At 36.0% G+C, this 20507-nt stretch overlaps 1 protein-coding gene across 5 annotated transcripts in view; it reads left to right on the top strand.

Moving 5' to 3' along the window:
* The window catches only part of Anks1b (ankyrin repeat and sterile alpha motif domain containing 1B), a 1319834-nt gene that overhangs the window by 644813 nt on the left and 654514 nt on the right, over positions 1–20507 (top strand). For all 5 annotated transcript variants that reach the window (XM_023716668.1, XM_004623821.2, XM_023716659.1 and 2 more), the window contains exon 11: positions 9505–9641. In XM_023716668.1, the coding sequence (XP_023572436.1) occupies positions 9505–9641 (137 nt within the window). The remainder of the gene's footprint in view (positions 1–9504; positions 9642–20507) is intronic.

Below are 20507 nucleotides of genomic sequence, written 5' to 3'. Positions count from 1 at the left end.
TTTTTTTGTTTTGCTCCTTGAATGCCTTCAGGGCACTTTTGCATGGCTGGAGTGTTGTGGGGATCGAACTACAGCAACCTGAGGCTGCCAGCATTGTGGAAGCAGCCACTTAAAGAACTGAGCTAGGGCTGGGCCCCCCTGATCTTAGTTTTTAATGACATTGTGAGCATGTTCATATACAATACAGATCTAGAGATGCATAATAAAGCAATTCTTTTTTATAAGAAAGAAAAACATTTTTGTGAAAGTACTGAAACCCAGGGTCACAGCCCATGATCTATAAACTAAACCTGGTCAACTGAAGGTTTTCATAAATAAAGTTTTCTGGAACTACTGCCACACCCATTTGCTCAGTCCATGACTGCTTCACTCTACCACAGGAGAGTTGTGTAGCTACGACAAAGGCTGTGCATACTGAAATTAAAATATTTGCTGTCTGTCCCTGACCCTGACTAAAGACCAGTAAAAACTGCTTCATGAACTGATAAACTAGAAATTGTGACGTTTTCATACTTGATGATTAGTGATTTGTACAAACTTTCCACAGTAAGGGGTCACTTCTAATTATATACACATATGTGATAATACAGTGGTAGCAGCAGCTACTTTTAATGAGCAGTTGCTCTGTGCCAGGCAATGTATTTAATGCATATCCCCTCATTTATCCTTACAACACTATGAGAAAAGCTCCATTTCACAGATGAGACAACTGAGGCAAATATACCAGGATTTAAGTTTAGATTTGCCTACTGGCTAAGACCTAATTCTTTGCATCAGATCTGCCCATTTGTTAGTGTCTATTTTCTCTTTTTAATATTATATTCTATTCATATTAAACTTTCCCTTATTATAAAAATGCACCTCTTCTCCTTCTCTACCTTTTGCTCCTCCTACTTCTACCATTTGACGTACCCCTCCCGGCTGTTTCATGTCTAAATTTTTACTGATCTGTTGAGACATTGTCAAAAACTTTTAATCAACATAATGATTATCCTTATTTATGTACTACTGTATACTGTTTCACTATAGTATATATACAACATTTAATGACTAAATCAAGTTTATTAGCATATCTGTCACCTTTAGAATTGTATCATTTTTTCATTCTGAAAGCATCCAGATTTCTCTCTGCTGGATTTTTTGAAATATGCAGTCAGTTGTTGTCAACTCTCATTACCCTGCTGGCCTTTTTCTATGCATCTGCACTCCAATGCTCTGGAACTGTCTTCTCTCTCCACCCCACCCATCTCAGGCTCTACCGACCACCGTTATGCTCTCTACTACTGTAGGAACTTCTTAATCTCCCATTTTGTGCAGTGTTTGTCTTGCATCTTCTTAGGCACCACTTTTTCCACATTCCATGTCCCAATTCCCCATCCAGAAGTAGTCTCAGTCTTATTCAGCTACCCAGAACCTGGCACTACCTCGGTGCTCTTCAATCATTTGATACATGCTTGTGAATTATACTACAAATGCTGGACTATAAAATTTCACATGAATTGTTTTACATGAATAGAATATTTATCTTCTAAAAGCTCATATGAACTACAAGGAATTCTTTTTCCTCAGGTTTTTGTTATCCCAGAAACTGGCAGTCATAATACATAATCTAATGTATAGGAAGGGAGTCTGACTAGAAGACAAATATCTTATTTCAATCTGAAATTGCAGATGTATTTGGTAATTTTCTCTAAGCAGATTCTAGCTATATCATTTCCTTTCCATCATCAGCATTTGGCAACTGCATGTTGGACATCTAAAACATAACTGTGAGGTTGCAAAGTTCACTGGATAATTGGTCGGTTAAGAAAAGCTATTTTAAGAATAAATGTGTTTCCTAAGACTCTATCTGTCTTGTAAATATTTCTCCTATTTTTTCCCCGAGAAAGGACCAGGGAACTGTAAAAGCCAGACCATCTTTGTCTATATTATCAAGGATATCTGTAATTGTCATTGATACAGGTTTGCTTTATCCATTTTATTTGATTTAGTATTTTTAAAGATTGCATTTAGCTAAGAGATATGGAGAGAATTAGGGAAGTGTGAGTCTTTGCAAAAAATCTATAATCTCATCTGGAAGATATAATGAAGGTACTATAAAATTGAATTATCAGTATAATAGTAGAGATGATAGATTCAGAAGGTGGAGATATTTATAGTCTTTTGAAAATAGTTTATTACTCAATAATCCACTTCCTTGTCCTACGTATTACATTACTTTAAGAAACATTTGAGAATCTTTTGGCTTATAATCCAAATGGATTTTCAGAAGTTTTTCTTTCTGATTTTAATGGAAAGCAGCTAACTGGATCAGCCCCTGCAGTGAGTCATTCTGCGATGGTTAATTTTTAAATGATCTTTTAATGCAGCTTTAACTGGCCAGTTAGGATGACCACGCATTTGGCCAAACTTTATTTTGGGTATTTCTATGAAGTAGTTTCTGGCTGAGATTAACATTTGGATGGTAAACTGAGGAACCAAATGGTCCTCCCTGACGTTGTGGTGCTTACCCAATCAACTAAAGACCTGGATAGAAGAAACAGGCTGGGTAAAGGGGCACCTCTCACTCGAATGCCTGAGATAGAACATCAGAGGTTTTTTGTTTTGTTTTTGTTTGTTTGCTTTGCCTGCAGAATTGAACTGAAATTTTGGCTCTTCTTAGAGTGTGATCATGACAATTTTTGGACTAGACCTTATGCCATCAGCTTTCATTTTGCTCAGACTTGCACTGCCTTTTGGCTTGCCTGGGTCTCCAGCCTGCCAAAGACAGATCTTGGGACTTCTCGGCCACTGTGATTGTGTGAGCCAACTGCTTATAGTAAATCTCTCTTTTCTTTATATATAGATATATCCTGTTAGTGCTTTTCTTTCCAAGCAAACCCTGACTAAACAGTTCCACAAGGGATCATTTTCACTTCTGGAATTAAATCTATCCCTACCAACTTGTTAGTAGTGAAAAGATATGGGCCTCCAGCTCACCTAAGTACTTAGTGTGCATTTCTGCAGGTATATTATCTACAAAACAAACTTTCTTTGCTTTTTCTCTTGGATTTCTTTCATCTTCTACATTTTGTTTTAGTTCTAATAGATTTGGTTTCATAGCAGGAAAGGAAAATCTTACTTATTAAATCATTATGTTCCTGATCACATACTAGTGATTTACATTTCTCTTTCACTTTAACTGCACACATAACCTATGATAGATGGTTATTAATCATTATCATCTTTATAGTTAAGAACACATAAATCCACAGGGGTTAAATAAATTGGCTAATATTGCACACGCAAAGTTTTCATAGACTGAAGATCAGGCATTTGAATACAAGCTTTGATGCTTTTCGAATTAACATACGCTAAAGAGAAAGAATTGGTTACATTGGATATATATTTTGCTCTAAGAAGTTGAGCAATAGGCAGTACAGAATTGACGTGAGACAAGCAATGGTTTAGGATATCATGAGCAAGAAAACCACAGAAACAGACCTATGAAGGCATCATATATTGGGACTATCAGAGATAAAAAAAAAAAATTAGGAGCTCCTCCTCTCCACCTTTACCCCTGCATCTGTGAGCGTCGCCCTCCATCCACTTCCTTCCCTTCCCCAGCATTTCCAACACAGCGAAATGATAAATGTCTCAGGTGACTCATGTGCTAGCGACCCTGGTCCTATCAGGACTATGTACAAAACCACATGACCTGTAAGTGTGCATAATCCTTATATGTCAATTTAGAAACTTTTAAAATATTTTAAACATTTCCTCTCAATGCACACACACCGAGAACAACTATACTTGGCATTTAAAACTTATAAAGTCAGACTTAATGTTGTTGGGAACGTTAAAAACATTCTAACTAGTGACATGGTATATTTTATTGAGAACCAAAAATAGAATTTTAGAACTGCAGAAATGTAGTTGAAGTTAAGAAAAGGGTTTGATAGCAAATTCTTCAGTGTTCTTCAAAAACAGCTAAAGGAAGAATTAATCAATTGAAAAACAAGTAAAATAAACTATTTTGATTGCCACACAAACAGTACAACTAAGGGAATAAATGAGTAAGTTCTTCTAAAATTATTTCATTATTTCATAATGGCATTTCTCCAAATCATAACATTATCTCACACAGAGTAGAAGCAACATAGGAGACGGGAAGATGAGGACATACTCTTGCTGATTTCCACTGATGCTGATGGCACCCTTGCACTTCCTCAGCCCCAAGCCTCAGTTATCCTTGACTTCTCTCTCTCCTTCAAGCCAACAGACTGAGAATTTACTTTTATAAAAAATGTAATTATTTCTAATTGATAGACTAACTATGTACAGTGTCACATGATGTTTTGAAATAAGAACACATTGTGTACTATATCTTTAACATTTATAGTACCTTATATACTTTGATAAAAACACTTACTATCTATTTTAACAATTTTAAAGGACACAATGGATGGTTATTAACAGTAGTTACCATGCTGTACAGTCAGCGTCTTGCACTTATTGTTTTCCTAGGTAAGTGAAATTTTGAGGCCATGGATCAAAAAGTCCTTAGCTCTTGGCAACCACTATTCTATTCTCTACTTTCATGAATTAAATTTTGGTGAGTTTGTATATATAAGTTAGAGCACACAGTATTTGTCTTTCTGAGATTGGCTTATTTCATCCAACATATCTTCTGGGTCTCCTAATGATTTTGAAATGATAGAATTTCCCATTCTTGAGAGCTAGATAGCATTCCATTATGTATCTGTAACATATTTTCTTTGTAGTCATCCATTCACCCACTGATGGACACTGGATCTTGACAGCTGTGAATAATACTGCAGGGAATTTGGGAATCAGCTATCTCTTCATCATACTGAGTTCCTATCTTTCTTGGGGATATACCCAATGGGAGGTTTTCTGGGTCGTGTGGCAGTCTGATTTACCACTTTCTGAGGATCATCCATATCGGTTTTCATCACGACTACACTAATTTGCATTCCTGCCTACAGTGTGTAAGTATTCTTTATAGCACATCCTGACCAGCATTCTCATCTTCTTGATGGTAGCCATTCTGTCAGAAAGTAACGTTTCTTTGTGGTTTTCATTTGCATTTCCCTGCTGAATAGTGGTGTTGACAATTTTTTGCATATACCTTCTAGACATTTGTGTGTTTTCTTTTTAGAAATGTCAGGTTAAAGCCTCTACCTATTGTAAAATTTCTTTTAAATTTTGACTTTTATTAGTGCATGTTTGTAGTCCATGATGATTACATTTCTTCTAGGGAGTTGATATCTGTACATAATGCATCTTAATTCTTTTTTCACCTCCTGACCTTTTCTTCCCTCTCCCCTTGCTCCCTCTCACAGTCCCTTTCCTCTTTGCAAAAGATCGCTCTGTCTCCTATTGTCTGTCTTTTATTTTACTATTTATATGTTGGATTTCTCATGTAAGTGAACCCATGTATATCTGATTTTGTTTTATTATCTTACTCTTGGTTTATTTAAAATCTTATTTATTTATTTGGTACAGAGTCTCTCTACACAGTTTGTATTCATAGTGATCCTACTGTCTCAGCCTCCCCAGCACCAGGATTACAGATGTGAACCATCACTCCTGATTTCAGTGGCCAGCACAGTGCACCTGGGGTTTGGGGCTGGCACAGCATGAAATACCAGTGATCGAACCCAGATCATTGTGCTTGCCAGGCAGGTGCTTAGACTGCTGAGCTATTGCCTCAGCCCACCTCTTGAGTTTTTTAATATTTTCTTCATTGCTGAGGTTACATCATCACTCTGTTTGGTGTCTGCTCTATTGTACAGAAGCTTTTAAATTTGACTTAATTTTACCTATGTGTCTGTGCCATATAAAAAAATTATCTGCCAGCCTAATTTGTTGGCGCTTCCCCCTACATTCTTCCTAGCAATTTTGCAATTTCATATTTTATATTTTTGTTTTATCTTGTGACTTTGTTTCCATGTATGCTGTGACACATGAGTCTAATTTTATTCTTCTGCATGTGAATATGTAGTTATCCCATTGTCATTGATTAGAGGTTGTCATTTACCCACTGTGTGTTTTTGGTACCTATCTCAGTAATTAACTGACTATAAAATGTTTGAGTTACTTTCTGGGGTATAGAAAGTCTTTCTGAATTTCATCTGTGTTCAGAGAAGTCCACATTTGTAATTCCATGGGAAAGTTATTGGAATTCTAATAAATTAATTCCAACATACCACCTCCAGTGCAACATATGTGAAAGTAAAGACTCTAAGGCATATTTGTAGTCATGGAGGAGGCAATGTGTTTCTAAGTTCATTCAGAATAATAGCAAAGCAGAAGAATGTAAAAGGCCTCCACCCAGGACCAAACTGAGTTTATTAATACATGAAGAGGGGCATAGCCAGGGATGGGTGATGGAAAGAGGGCAGGAAGTATATGAGTGCTGTGAGCTAGGCTAGGTAGGAGGCCTGAAATAATCTCTATGAGAGAGAGGGAGGGAAAGGGAAGAGAGAGAGAGAGAGAGAGAGAGAGAGAGAGAGAGAGAGAGAGAGAGAGGCAGAAAGAGGGAAATCTACGTACCACACCACAGAGTAGGCAGTCTAGTGTTTTGGGGTCAGTGCTCCAGTTCTCCAGCTGTGATGTGTAACTGTCAACCCTGAGTGGCCATAGCCTCCTTCCTGGAGCCTCAGTCTCAGTGTCTCTCGGTTTGGGTCACACATGCTATGTGGGAGCTACAGGCTCTCTGATCTGTCCTGTTGCTTCAAAGATTACAACATCAGTATCTCAGCTAGATCCACTTGCATTCCTTAAAGCTGATTGAGGGGCAAAAGACAGAACATAGCCGGCTCTGCACGTATCAATACACAGAAATTGAGCCAGGCTTAGCCAAAATAGAGACAACTGCTCTTCCTTCAAGGAGAGTTGTCCTGGTGTTTCTCCATGCTTAGACATCTATTTTGTTACATTTATCTGTTCATCTGTCTATTTCAAAGCTACACTATTTTCATTGCTGTAGCTTTGGACTGCTGTCTGCAGTCAGGTAGTGTGATGCCTCACGTGTCCCAAACTGCAAGCTTTCACAACCGTCTTCCCTCTCAGCCGCAGTCACCCTGTGTTTCCCTTTGTGTCATTTATCTATTATCCACTCTCAAGTCATATCGTATTATAATTTGGTGACGTGTCCGAGGCAATGCCTGATTATATTTCCCAAGGACTGGGATTCCATTTTAATTTTTTAAATGAAGTATTTCAGACCAGTTTTTTAAGTTCACAGCAAAATTGAGCGCAGTTCTGTGTTCCCACATGGCCCCAAATCCCTGCTCACTCAGCATGGTCCTTCTGAATAGTATGCTTGGTGCAAGCGATGACTCTTACTTTGAAACCTCATCATGAGCCAGTGGCCACAGTTTATGCTAGAGTTCTCTGCTGGTGTGATATACACCGTGTGTTGAGCAAATCCATAGTGACAGGTAAGCCGTCCTTAAGCTGTCATGCCTAAGGGTTTCACTACCCTGAAAGTACACTGTGTGTATTCCTCCCTCTTATGTCTTAGCTCCAGTGAGAGAAGTTTTTACACTTGACTTTATACCTGATACATAGTTATTCCAAATAAATATTTTTAGATATGTAGTTGAGTGGATGAAATAAGGAAGAGAGATACTAGAAAGAATTAGAGCACCTTGTCATTGTTATTGTCTTACTAAATGATGTTTTTGGCCTATTTTAATACTTACCTGTACCTCTCTATCCTAGTCAGATGACTATAACACCTTTCCTGAGATATCAATTCAAATCTTACGTTACCTATTAAACCTTAAACAAAAATGTGGACACGTCTAAGATTTACTTTTTGTATAATCCACTTCCTTCAGTGTGTGTAATCTTTGTTTCCGAGGCTATGTCTGGATTCTCTGTTGAAACTGAGTTGTATTTTTATATTGTGGGTGGAGTTTTACAATAATTCACCCTGACTTTTATGAGCAAGAAGTGCCTTCATAAATCGCTGATTTTTAAATGGGATTGTGGAGAGTCATGGAACAGAGAAATCTGCTGGTTTATTAAAAAAATCATTGTCTCAGTCTCTTTTGTTTAAATTCACCTGTGTATGATAGAAAATTATTGGGAGCTAATTAAAAACACAACAAAAAGTAAACATTTTGAGATTTCTGCTTGCAACATTTTTCATAAAATGCTGTATAGGATTGCCAAGTTACCTGTAAAATGTAACTGTTCTATGTGCTAGAAGTTACAGAACATCCTTCATCCTTTTCCAAATATATTATCTTTCCAAAACTGTATTTCTGATGTTATTTTGTTTCATTGTAAACTTAAGAAGAAAATTTACATGATATTGATTTTTCTAGTCCTCTTTTCTTTACTGAGCCCATGCTTACCAAATTCTGAACATAAGGGAAGATAGTCCAGATCCTGAAATTTTATTCATTCAATACTGAATTTCTTAAAATTATTACATTAAAAGACATTTTAGTATTATTTCCCCTCCAAATACTACCCTTACTTTGAATCCTTATCCCATCTTTCTTGCCACTTTTTGAAGTGGCCACTTCAATACATTGCCTTTTTGCAATGCCTCGGTGTGCCCTTCCATGAGTATCTCTAGAAAGTGTAAGAAAAGTGTGGTGAACACTGCTCTAGCCTGTCACCCAATGGAAAGGCAGGCCCCTAAAAATATTACGGTGCGTTCCATCCAACTTATTTGCTGGATCTGGCACTGTGCTACTTCTGGCTCTTCCTCAAAATCAAAATGACCACGAAAGGGCAACATTTGAGGCAGTCATGACAGTGCAACAAAAGACATTCATAAAAGAGGACTCCAGAAGTGCTTCAGAAAGTGGCAGAATGTGAAAGAGGGTGAAGTAATTTGAGGGAATTAATAGCAATATGTCTTTTAGTATAATAATTTTTTTAAAAAATGGCTTCACATTCACCATATTTTGATCATATATCCTATGCTTTCCCAGAGTGATAATCTAGCACATTTATAAAATCTTTTTGCGTATGAAAAGTTTTTCATTAAGGTGTTTTTCTGCAGTTTGAGGGATTTCTGGGAAAATTTATTTGAGGAGCTTTCAATTTTGTTTTTATGAATCATGAAGATATGAAGCCCTTACATAATTTAAAAGATCAATATTCATTAGAAAGATTGTGGAAAAGCTGCAGCTGGGTCATATTGTGAAATCACATTCCTTTTCAGTTGAAGTATGGTCTTAGTCATTCATGTAGTAATGACAGTCTTAGAAGCTCTGCTAGAAGATCTGTCATAAAATTAGTTAATTTTATTCTTCTTGGAACAATACTACAGGAAGTGATAATTTACTGTTTTAAAAGGAAACAAAACACTGAATAAACATTTTCTTTAGAATGTACCAAGGAGTATATTCCCTATTATGATCTTGTAATTGCTAGCAGGTTTAGGTTAAAATCTCAATTCATGTTCACAAAATTTCAAATCTTAAAAGGTAAACTGAGAGATTACATTCATGGCAGTTCTATTTTTATTCTCAGATAATGCCTCTGAGGTCGCAACTACTGCTCCAGGCACTGGTAACCATAGAAACAGCTCAACAGGGCCCACGCCTGACTGCTCACCTCCATCCCCTGACACTGCCCTAAAGAACATTGTAAAAGTTATTCGACCTCAGGTAAGTCCTCGGCATGACATCAGCTGCACTGTAATACATACTGTTTTTGAATTACTGTGGATACACTGATTCGGAATGACTGGATTATTATAGGATAGATAATTGATTTTTAAATTGAAAGAAGGCATTCAGAAGAGGATATTTGCTTCTTTTGAAATTGATAATAGATGTTGGACCCTGCATACACTCTTAGAGAAATGAACCTTGTATATTACAAGAAGAAATAAGTGAAGCTTAGAAAAGTAACTATTACATATTTTCCTCTTGCAACATTTTAATAAATGATGCTCCAGTTATTGAACTGTTAATATGTTCTGTTCTTTCCTGCTTCCTTGTCTTTGTTCCTCTGCATGTGCTGTGTTGTTTGTGCTCACTGCTCTGTCCCCTTGAAGCCTAGTGTTTTGTTTGTTTGTTTGTGTTTCATGGATTTTCTAAGTTCTTGGTTCCTTATGCTTTCCAAGTAGTGCTGTCTGTGTTTGGTATGGCAGTTCTCATTGCTCCTTATTTCCTCCAGTGGTCACAACCCTTGCTAGCCACTCTTCACCCTTTGTTCTCTTTCCCATTCCTGTCACTTGTCTGCATGGATTTCTCTCTCTTCCTCCTCTTTCAGTTGGATTTCCCAGTAGGCGGTTTGCAGGCAAGCTTTAGAAATATCATTGGGACAAGCTGTTCTGTGATATTTCATTGAAAATAGCACTTATAAAGCTATTTGCATTATATTTTTGACAACAGATGGACCCAGAACATGAAATTGGTGGTGTTCTCAACCTGGCTTGTTCTGAATGGGCCTTATAAACTCTAAGAAAGAGGACATAGGACCCAATCAGTGCCATTCAGCATCTGCTGAGCTATATAGCATGAATAGATCTCTTCAGCTGATCTGTAGAGCAACTGTATCATTTGAAGACTAAATGAGCAATGATTTGTTTAAAATCTTAACTTCTTTAATGTAACTTATTTTGGATTAGTTGTCTTATAATCATAGAACTCATCAGTAGAATGTCATTTAAGTTTCATGTAATCTATAGTTTATAGAATGCTTTCATGTAAATTATTTCATTTAACTTATTCAAAGAAATTTATATGCTAGTTAAAGATGAAGATTCAGGTGCTCCATAGGGGCCAAATTACCCCACTGATTTGTAGTCACTTTGCTTTCCTTAGAGATGTGTTTCTTCCAGTCCTGCTTAGGAGTTTAAAAAAATCCTCCTGATAGCTTGACACATCTTTATGAGTTCTTACTTAACAGGCTCAGGGTTGTTTAGGAGCGGATAACATTTTATAGTACCCCAGTAAGCGAAGGAGAAAGTGTGTTCAACCAGTGTCATTCTTTTGTCAGGGAAGTTTTTTTTTATCTCTGAGTATTTGATTAAATAAATAAACTTCCCTAGATCTGGATAGTTGTCATATGTCACTAGTTAGTTTTGGTGTTTCTGATATTATTGTGTATTTATTATATTTCCAGAATCTTGCAAGTATATTTGTTCATAAAATTCATTACTATTAATTTATTTCTGGTTTTTGAGACAGGGTCTCGCTCTATAGTTCAGGCTTGGTTTGAATTTACTATAGAGCTCAGGCTGACCTTAAACTTGATGCAATCCTCCTGCCTCAGCCTTCCAATATCTGGGATTATAGGCATACGTTACCATGCCTGGCAATATATTTATTTTTATATCTATTTAAATTATCTAATATGAAGGCATTTTGTTATTTAGTGAATGAAAAGCAAATTCCTAAGAGCCATTATTTTATAACTCTTTTCTAGCCACATTTTAATTAGCTTAGTTTAGCTCAATCTAGTTTATTTTTTAACAAAACTTGAAGAAAACTAGAGATAGTATTAAAACCTGAAATTCTATCTTAACTCTGTCCCTTGGTTCTGTTAGTTATTAAATGTTTATGGTGGTAACAGGCTTCACTTTTCTCTTTTGGACATTAAAATGATAATTGAAAAACAAAAAAATAAAGATAAGTGAGAGTTAAGTAACTTGGGATGGTAGTTTTAAACTAAAACTTATACCATGTGTAAGTATTCACATAGTAAAATAATAAAAGCGTATATATGTGTGTATATATATATATATATATATATATATATATATATATATTCTATGCAATTTGGAAAGAATATAATATCAAATGGGATGCTCTTTCTTCCACCCCAGAGACTTGGCTACATTAATCATTTCTCTTAATTACTTCTGGCCTCAGACTTGTCATGCATTGCAGAGAGATGAGTAGGATTTCACACAGACATAATCCTGAGAGGGTGTTGGGTGTTGGGTGCCACACATGGCTTCGGGAATGGTTTGGAGGTGTACACCGAACATGGGAGGGTGGATAGAATAGACACTCCCCAATGTGTCTCACAAGTCATAGATGTGTACAGGCTAAAAACTGATGAGCATCACTATCTCAAAGAAGAGATAATTATTGGTTAGCTTATATAATAGCCTATATTTTGATCATAGGTTTAGTCCTCTAAACTGCTACTTCTGTGTGGAAATGCACAAAATGATAGATCCATTTGTGGGCATTCAAAAACTTTTTTCCCATTTACTTAGCAGAAATTAGCATGGTTGAAATGATTGCACTTTTAAAACTGGCAATGAGACTTAAAAGTATAAATGCAAACCTGATGCATTTGCATTTCCTTTCTTGGGCTGATGTGTTCAGCTTTTTACTCTGGAGACAATGATATCCAAGACAGAACTTCATTTTACTTATTTACTGAAGACATATGCTGCTTAGTGGAACATCATGAGGTGGGCTGCTCCCCTCTGCTTCCTGTGTGCCTACATTTCGTGTAGTTTCTGCTGTTACCTGTAAACAGAGTGTTCGTCATAGCCAAGGAATCCTTGCTTTCAGTATGAGATGGGGCCATTTAGATTATACATTGCAAGTGTTTCTGATTAGTGTGTTAATTACTTGGAAGCTGCAGGCTTTCCAGTGCTTTGTTGGGTTTGTTTTTATCCTGTGTATTTATTAACTCACTAAGTCACAGCTGTTACTTCTGCATCCTGTGTTTGATCTTTTCACCTTTGTTTCACTGTGCTCTTTCATGTTTTAAAATCCTCCAGATTGTGAAACATTCTATTTTTAATTAATAGGAACCGAAATATTTATATGCTGCTGGTTTCTCCTTGTTGCTTTGAAGCACATTAATCTATAAGGCTGAATTCCTCTATTTAGAAGAACCCACAAGGCAGGGTTCATTTACCCAGATTTAAAGATAAAGTTATTTTTACTCTCTAAAAATACTTGAAAGTACTTAAAAAACTCATCTTTGAAAAATTTTGGGTAGGCCTACTGACAAGCAAATTCTCTTCTTTCTAATAAACAAATATATGCTGTTTATGCTGGCACTTTGTATTAGCATTTTTCAAATATTCAGTATATTGTCATTAGCACTATCATCCCACTATACAAAAGATCTCTTGAACTATTTCTCCTCTCTAGCCATAAATTTACACCCTTTACCGACATCTTTTACATTTCTTCTCCCTCCTATCTACCCTGCCTCTCATAACGGCTATTCCATCCTCTACTTCTATGAGATAAAGTTCTTTAGCTCCCAGGAGTAAGTGAAGCTATGTAATATTTATCTTTCTGTGCCTGGCTTCACATCACTGATCATTAGGGAAATGCAAATCAAAGTCATAATGAGACATTATCTCATTGTTTTGAAATGGATATTATGGAAAAGCTGGCAAGGATTTGAGAGAAGTGAACTCTTGCCCACTGCGGGTAGGAATGTAAATTAGTACAGCCATTATGAAAAATTCATGGCAGTGCCTCAAAAAATGAAAATTACAACTACAATATGATTCAGCAATCATACTTCTGGGTATATCTCCAAAGAAAATGAAATCAGTACTTTGAAGAGATAGCTGCACTACATTTTCATCGCAGCTCTATTCACAATAGTGATGATAGAAAACCAACCTAAGAGTCTATCAGTAGATGAATAGAAAAAGCAAGTGTGGTATATATGCACAATGGAATAATAGTTTGTTTTAAATAAGAAGGAAATCTTATCACTTGTGAAAACATGGATGAACTGGGAAAGTTATTATGTTGAGTAAAATAAACCAGGCTTTTCATTTTTTTAATGTTTCCTGATAAAATGTTTTCCCTCAATTGCATAATAAACACAGATCTTAAGTGTACAGTTGGACACTCTGAGAATTGTTTCTGTAAATATGACAACACTCAAAACAAGAAATAGAATATTGCCACAACCCAAGAGAGTTTCCTTATGCCCCTTTCCAATGATTAGCTCTCACTGCTGCCCCAGAAGCAAAATCTTTCTGATTTTTATCACCATAGTTTAGGATTGCATAATCCTGGACTGCATAATCCTGGACTTCATATAAATGGAATCCTACAGCAACGTGTGTGTGTGTGTGTGTGTGTGTGTGTGTGTGTGTGTGTGTGTTTGGTTTATTTTCCTCGGCATGTGTGTGAAATTTATCTATATCATTCCTGCTTTTATAGAGTGTATTCTATTGCATTAAATACTACAATTTGTTTACCTAGTTTCCTATTGATTATATTTTTACATGTTTAATATTATATGTGAAAACAAGTATATGAATCTTTTTATAGATATGTTTTCATACACCTGGGTTAGAATGGCATGGATGGGTTATAGGTAAGTTATATAAAATTTCCCCAAATTTCTCAAGGTAGCTCCATTTTATAATCATTATCATCAATATGTGAGAATTTCAGTTGCTTTGCATTTTTGATCTTTAAGTTTTAAAATTTTAAGCATTTTTTGAGTATGAAATACTTTTTATTATAGTTTAGTTTGTATGTTTCTGGTGGCTGATCATAGGGAGCAACTTTTCCTGTTATTACTACACATTCTTATGTCTTTTTACGAGGCTATTTCTTTTTTAAATGGTGCTGTTCAACATTCTAATTTTTTATTTATACTAATTCTTTATGAATTCACTCATAATTATAAAGGAGATGGATCATTTCTCAGCTATATGTACTCCAAATTATTTCCCCCAGTTAGAAATTTTTCCCTTATCTTTTGGTGAACAGAATATTTTAATTTTGATGAGGTCCAATTTATCATATTTTATGGTTAGTGTTTTCTGTCTTACTCTGCATATGAATATATATTTTAGATGGTTTCTATTCTAGTTTTAATAACCATCTCATTTTCCATATTATGTGAGGTAAGGGTCAAGATTTGAATATTACTACATGGAAAATATTTTCTTCATTGAATTGAACTATTATTTTATAATATTTTATTTTTACTTTGCAATTATTTGTTGTTGCTATTTTGAAATGCAATAAGTATATTACTTAATTTTATTTGAAACCATAGTAGCATTTGCTTTTATAAAAGTTGATTTTTCTAGGTTTTTCTCAAGTCATCTGAGAATGATAATAGTTTTGCTTGCATTTGTAATGTTTATGCCTTCTTGTTTCTTTTTCTTTCTCTTCTTTTCTTTTTCTTTTTCTTTTTTTTTTAATTTTAGGGAAGGGTCTCTAGGGTGTTCAGGGTCTCACTGCTAGATTGGAGTCACAGTGATCTGCCTCTTTACAACCTCCCAAGAGCTGGGATTACAGATACATGTCACCATGCCCAGTCTCAATTATTGTCTCAGCATGCCCCGGGGGGACAGGGCAGGCACAGCAGGCCCAGGGATCCAACCCCCAGCACCTCACCTGCTTGCAGGTGCTTTAATCTGCTGAGCTATTTGGCCGGCCCTTGCTTCTTTCTCCTGACTACTGTGACTATAGTGAAATATTATGTTGAAGTGGTAAAACCAAATATCTTTGTCTTAGTCCTATCTTTTGGAGAAAGTGTTCAATATTTTAACTGTAATTATAAAATAAACTATTAATTTTTTGCCAGATTTATTCTGGGCCGGCCAGATAGCTCAGCAGACTAAAATGCCTGCTTAGGCAGAGTGCAAGGCCAGGGTTCAATTCTCTGGTGCTGGCCCTGCCCCTGGGGTACCCTGAGAGGGCAATTGAGGCTGGGCATGGTGGCATGCACATGTAATCCCAGTGATTGGGAGGCTGAAAACAGGAAAACCACTACAAGTCAGATCTATGTAGTGAGACCCTGTAGACTCTGTAGACCCTGAACTAAATACATAAATTAAAAAAAAAAAAAGATTTATTCTATCCCTAGTTTGCTGAAAGTTGTTGACATTAAAGTTTTTTTTCAATATCTATGTGGCAATAATATGATTATCCACCTTTTTTCTGTGATGTGATTACCTTTTATTTTGAATGTTAATCCATTTTTATGTAACACTTGATTATTACGTTTTACACTTTTATTGTAGTGCTTAATGCAGTAAACACTTTGGTGCTGAGAATTGAACCTAGGATCTCACCCCTGCTTGGCCAGTGCTCTATCCCCAAAGTATCCTCATTCCCAAGAGACATTTTGTGGTCTTAGTTACTTTTGTCATTTCTGGGAAAAAATACCCACAATTTAAAGGAGGAAAAATGTATTGTTCACAGTTTATAGAGGTTTCAGTCCATAGTTGCCTGGTTCCAACACAGAGCAGCATGATAGACAGAGATGGCAGAGGAGAAAGAGTTGATAGCAAGACAGGCAAACGGCTGGCCTGCCTTCTTTTCTGTCCTTTTCTATTCCATTCAGGCTACAAGCCTATTGATTGGTGTAACCCACACCTAGAATGGGCCTTCCATTATCCATGCCCAGAACTATGCTAAACCAATTTAGTCAACACGCACCCCTGATCCTAGTATCACACAAACCAAAACTAGCCTTCTCCAAAAAGCCCTGCCTGAAGAACTTTGGCAGACTCTGGGCAGCCTGCGGGACTCTGGTCAGCTCTGACCTTCGTTAGCCCCCAGCATGCAGGCATGGATCTTCTGCTGGTACCCCTCCAAACTTGTAAGAGCTTAGAAGAACTCTGAGTGACCTGTGAAACACAGGAGAGCTGCACTCTCTGGGCCCAAGCATGACCAGACATGGAGCTTTCTAGGCACCATTTAAGAACTTTGGTGGCCTCTGGGAAGCCTGTGGGAGTCTGATAAGCTCTGACATTCCTTAGCTCAGTGTGTGCAGACATAGAGCTTCTGCTGATGCTGCTCCAAACTTTTAAGAACTTAGAAGAACTCTGAGTGGCCTACGGAACACAGGAGAGCTGTGATCTGTGGACCCAGCATGAGCAATCACGAACCTTTCCTGAAACCAACTAAAAACTTTGGCAGACTCTGGGAAGTCTGTGGGATTCTATCTGGGTGATTACTGGGAGCTTCAAAAATGCCAAAACACAGGAGCAAAAGGAAATCCCTTACTCTAGCCCAACGAAGAATAAATTGAGGAGGCAAAGATGTACAAGAACTTGAAAATCACAAACCTGAAGTCTCTGAAATGATAGCAACTGAAGTAAAGAAACAAGGCTATAGAAGAAATAAGAACAGAAATAATTTCTCAGGTCCAAAAGCAAAAAACAACAATCATGAAAGGATTACACAGAACAGCTAAAAAAGATATAGACAGAAAAATAGAGAATAGAGAAATGATGGAAACACTGATTAAATAATACAGGAAAAAATTAGAATGCATGTAACAGATTCAAACAGATATCCAGGATATCAAGAACTCCACTGAAAGCCAGTAAAACTGCTTGAATGAAACTGAAGATAGATTTTCAGACCTTGAATACACTGTTGCAGTTAATGAATGTGAAATAAAAAATCTTGTAAAACTAACAGGGAACCAGAAAATAAAACTTTAGCAGCTACAAAGTGATACAAAGAAAAATAACAAAAGAGTGATAGGTGTCAATGAAGCAGTGAGAGACGGCACAAATGACATAAAAAGATGATTTGCAGAAGTAACAGCAGAAAATTTTCCAAACACGAGAAAAGAAACTGACATACAATATGTGAGGCATATAGAACTCCACATAGCCATAATCACAATAAATCTACAACTACACACATACTAATCAGGATCTAAGAAATTCAGCAAAAGAACAGAATATTAAAAGCTGCTAGAGAGAAGAAACAGAACAATCACATACAATGGAAAGCCCATGACACTCTCAGGAGATTTCTCAGCACAAGCCTTCAAATCAAGAAGAGCTTGGAGTGAAGTATTTCAAGTACTGAAAGAAAACAACTTCAAACCCAGATTGATGTATCCTGCAAAACTATCTATCAAATTCAATAGTGAAATAAGATCCTTCCATGACAAAAAAACAGTTGAAGAGATTCATGACCACCAAACCAACCCTACAAAGAGAATTGACAGATATTCTAGAAAGAAACTGAAGTGATCACAGCTTCAAGAACAGAAATGAACTACCAAACAGACCAAGTAATAAAAAGGGGGGATATGGAACCTATAACAGGAAAATAACATGACAAATAGAAGCTCATATGTATTAGTTGGAACCATTACTTAGAACCATCAGTGTAAGTGGCCTCAATTCAACCAAGAAAAAGAAACAGACTAAAGAATGGATTAAGAAACAAAATCCAAGAGTATGTCACGTACAAAAAACACATTTAACTGAAAAGAAAATTCACAGACTAAAAGTCAAAGGATAGAAAACAATTCTCCATGCCACAGGAAATCAGAAAAAAAGCTGAGGTAGCTATCCTGGTTTCTGGCAGTATCTACTTCAAACCAAAAATCATCCAAAGAGATAAAGAAGGTCACAATATACTTGTTAAGGGAAAACTGCCAGAGGAAGTGTAACAGCAATAAATATATATGCATGCAAAGTAAGAGCACTCTTCTACATAAGACAAATTTTAACAGATATGAAAAATCAAATGTGCAATAATACAATAGTAATGAGGCACTTTAACATGCCACTGTCACAAAGAGATAGATCAATTAGACAAAAAATTAACAAAGATATAACAGAACTAAACCAAAGTTATGAAGAAATTGATTTGGTAGACCTTGAAAGAGTATTTCACCAAAAACAGAGCACTCTTAAGTGTATGAAAGAGAATTGAAATTATCCCATGAGTACTATCTGATCATAGTGCAAGAAAACTGGAAATTATAGACAAAAGAAACTACAAAAACACCATGAACACGTGGAAATTGAATAACGATCTTCTAGACAATCACTGGATCACAAATGAAATTAAAGAAATTTAAATATATTTGTTTAAATTTAAAAATATTTACAATCAAACAAAGATGAAGATGCAACTTATTGAAACCTGTGATATGCCATGAAATCTGTCTTAAGAAGAAAATTTATAGTGGTAAATTTGCACATTCTGAAAACAAAAGAAGCCCAAATAAATGATCTTATGCTGCACTTCAAGCTCCTAGAAAAAGAGCAAGTCAAGGGCAAAGCACAAAGAAGGCAGGAAAATAATGCATTTGAGACAAAGAATAAATGAATCAGATAGGTGGTTCTTTGAAATAATAAATAAAATTGATAAACACCTAGCAAACCTAATCAAATAAAGGAAAGAAAAAAACCAAATTCATGCAATAAACAATGGTAAAACAAAATCACTACAGACCCTAGAGAAACTCAGAAGATCATCAATACCTACTTCTAAAATCTTTACTTTCACAGGATAGAGGACACAGAGGAAATGGACAGTTTCCTAGGTGCATATGATATGTCAAAGCTGAGTCAAGAAAAACATACAAACTCTGAATAACACAGTAACAGGAAATAACACTGAAAATTTAATTAAAATGCCTACCAACAAAGAAAAGCTCAGGTCCCAATGAACTCACAGCAGAATTCTACAAGAAATTTAGAGAATGTTTAATGCCAAGTTTTTTCAAACTCTTCAATGAAATTGAAAGGGTAGCAATCCTACCAAACTCATTCCTGGAGGAAAGTATTACTCTGATTCTAAAACCAGAGAAAGATCCAACTAAAAAAGAAAACTACAGGCTAATCTCTCTAATGAATATAGATGTAAAAATCCTCAATAAAATACTAGCAAACAGAATGCAGCAAATCATCAAGAAAATTATATGTCATGATCGAGTAGGATTCATTCCAGGAATGCAAGGATGGTTCAATATATGCAAACCTAGAAATGCAATACACCACATCAATAGAACCAAAAAAAAACACCACATGATCATCTCAATGCATGCAGAAAAAGTTTTTGACAAAGTCCAACACTCATTCATGATTAAAAAAAAAACCCTACAGAGAATTGGAAAAGATGGTCTATATCTCAACCTGATAAAAGCTATGAATGAGAAACCAACAGCCGACATCATATAATTGGGAGAAAATTGAAGGCCTTTACTTTAAAATCAGGAACAAGACAAGGATGTCCACTGTCTCCACTCCAATTCAATATAGTTCTGGAAACATTAGCCAGAGCAATTAGATGAGAGAGAATTAAAAGGAATAAGGATGGGAAAAGAAGTGAAATTATCATTACTTGCAGATGACATGACACTCTACTTAGTGGACTCCAAATACTCCACCAAGACTCTTATAGATTTTAAGCACCAAATTCAGCAAGGTAACAGGATACAAAGTCAAAACCCAAAAATCAGCAACATTTTTGTACATACTGAGAGAATGAACACACTGAGAGAGAAAAATTAGGGCAACCATGCCTTTCACAGTAACATCAAAAAATAAAAGAAATACTTAGGAATCAATCTTACAAAAGACATAAAGGATTCATACAATGAAAATTATGGTACTCTGAGAAAAGAGATTGATGAGAATTTGAGAAAATGGAAAAATATTCCAAGCTCCTGGAGAGGAAGAACCAACATTGTGAAAATGGCCATAGTCCCAAAATTGCTATACAGATTCAGTGCAATCCTGATTTGAGTGCCAATAGTATACCTCACAGAGCTAGAAAACTTTCCTCAAATTCATTTGGAACCAG

Source organism: Octodon degus, unplaced genomic scaffold (genome assembly GCF_000260255.1).
Source record: "Octodon degus isolate 3935 unplaced genomic scaffold, OctDeg1.0 scaffold00004, whole genome shotgun sequence".
Classification (NCBI taxonomy): Eukaryota; Metazoa; Chordata; class Mammalia; order Rodentia; family Octodontidae; genus Octodon; species Octodon degus.
Note: the sequence above shows the minus strand (reverse complement) of the source record. Positions and strands in the feature narration are given on the sequence as shown.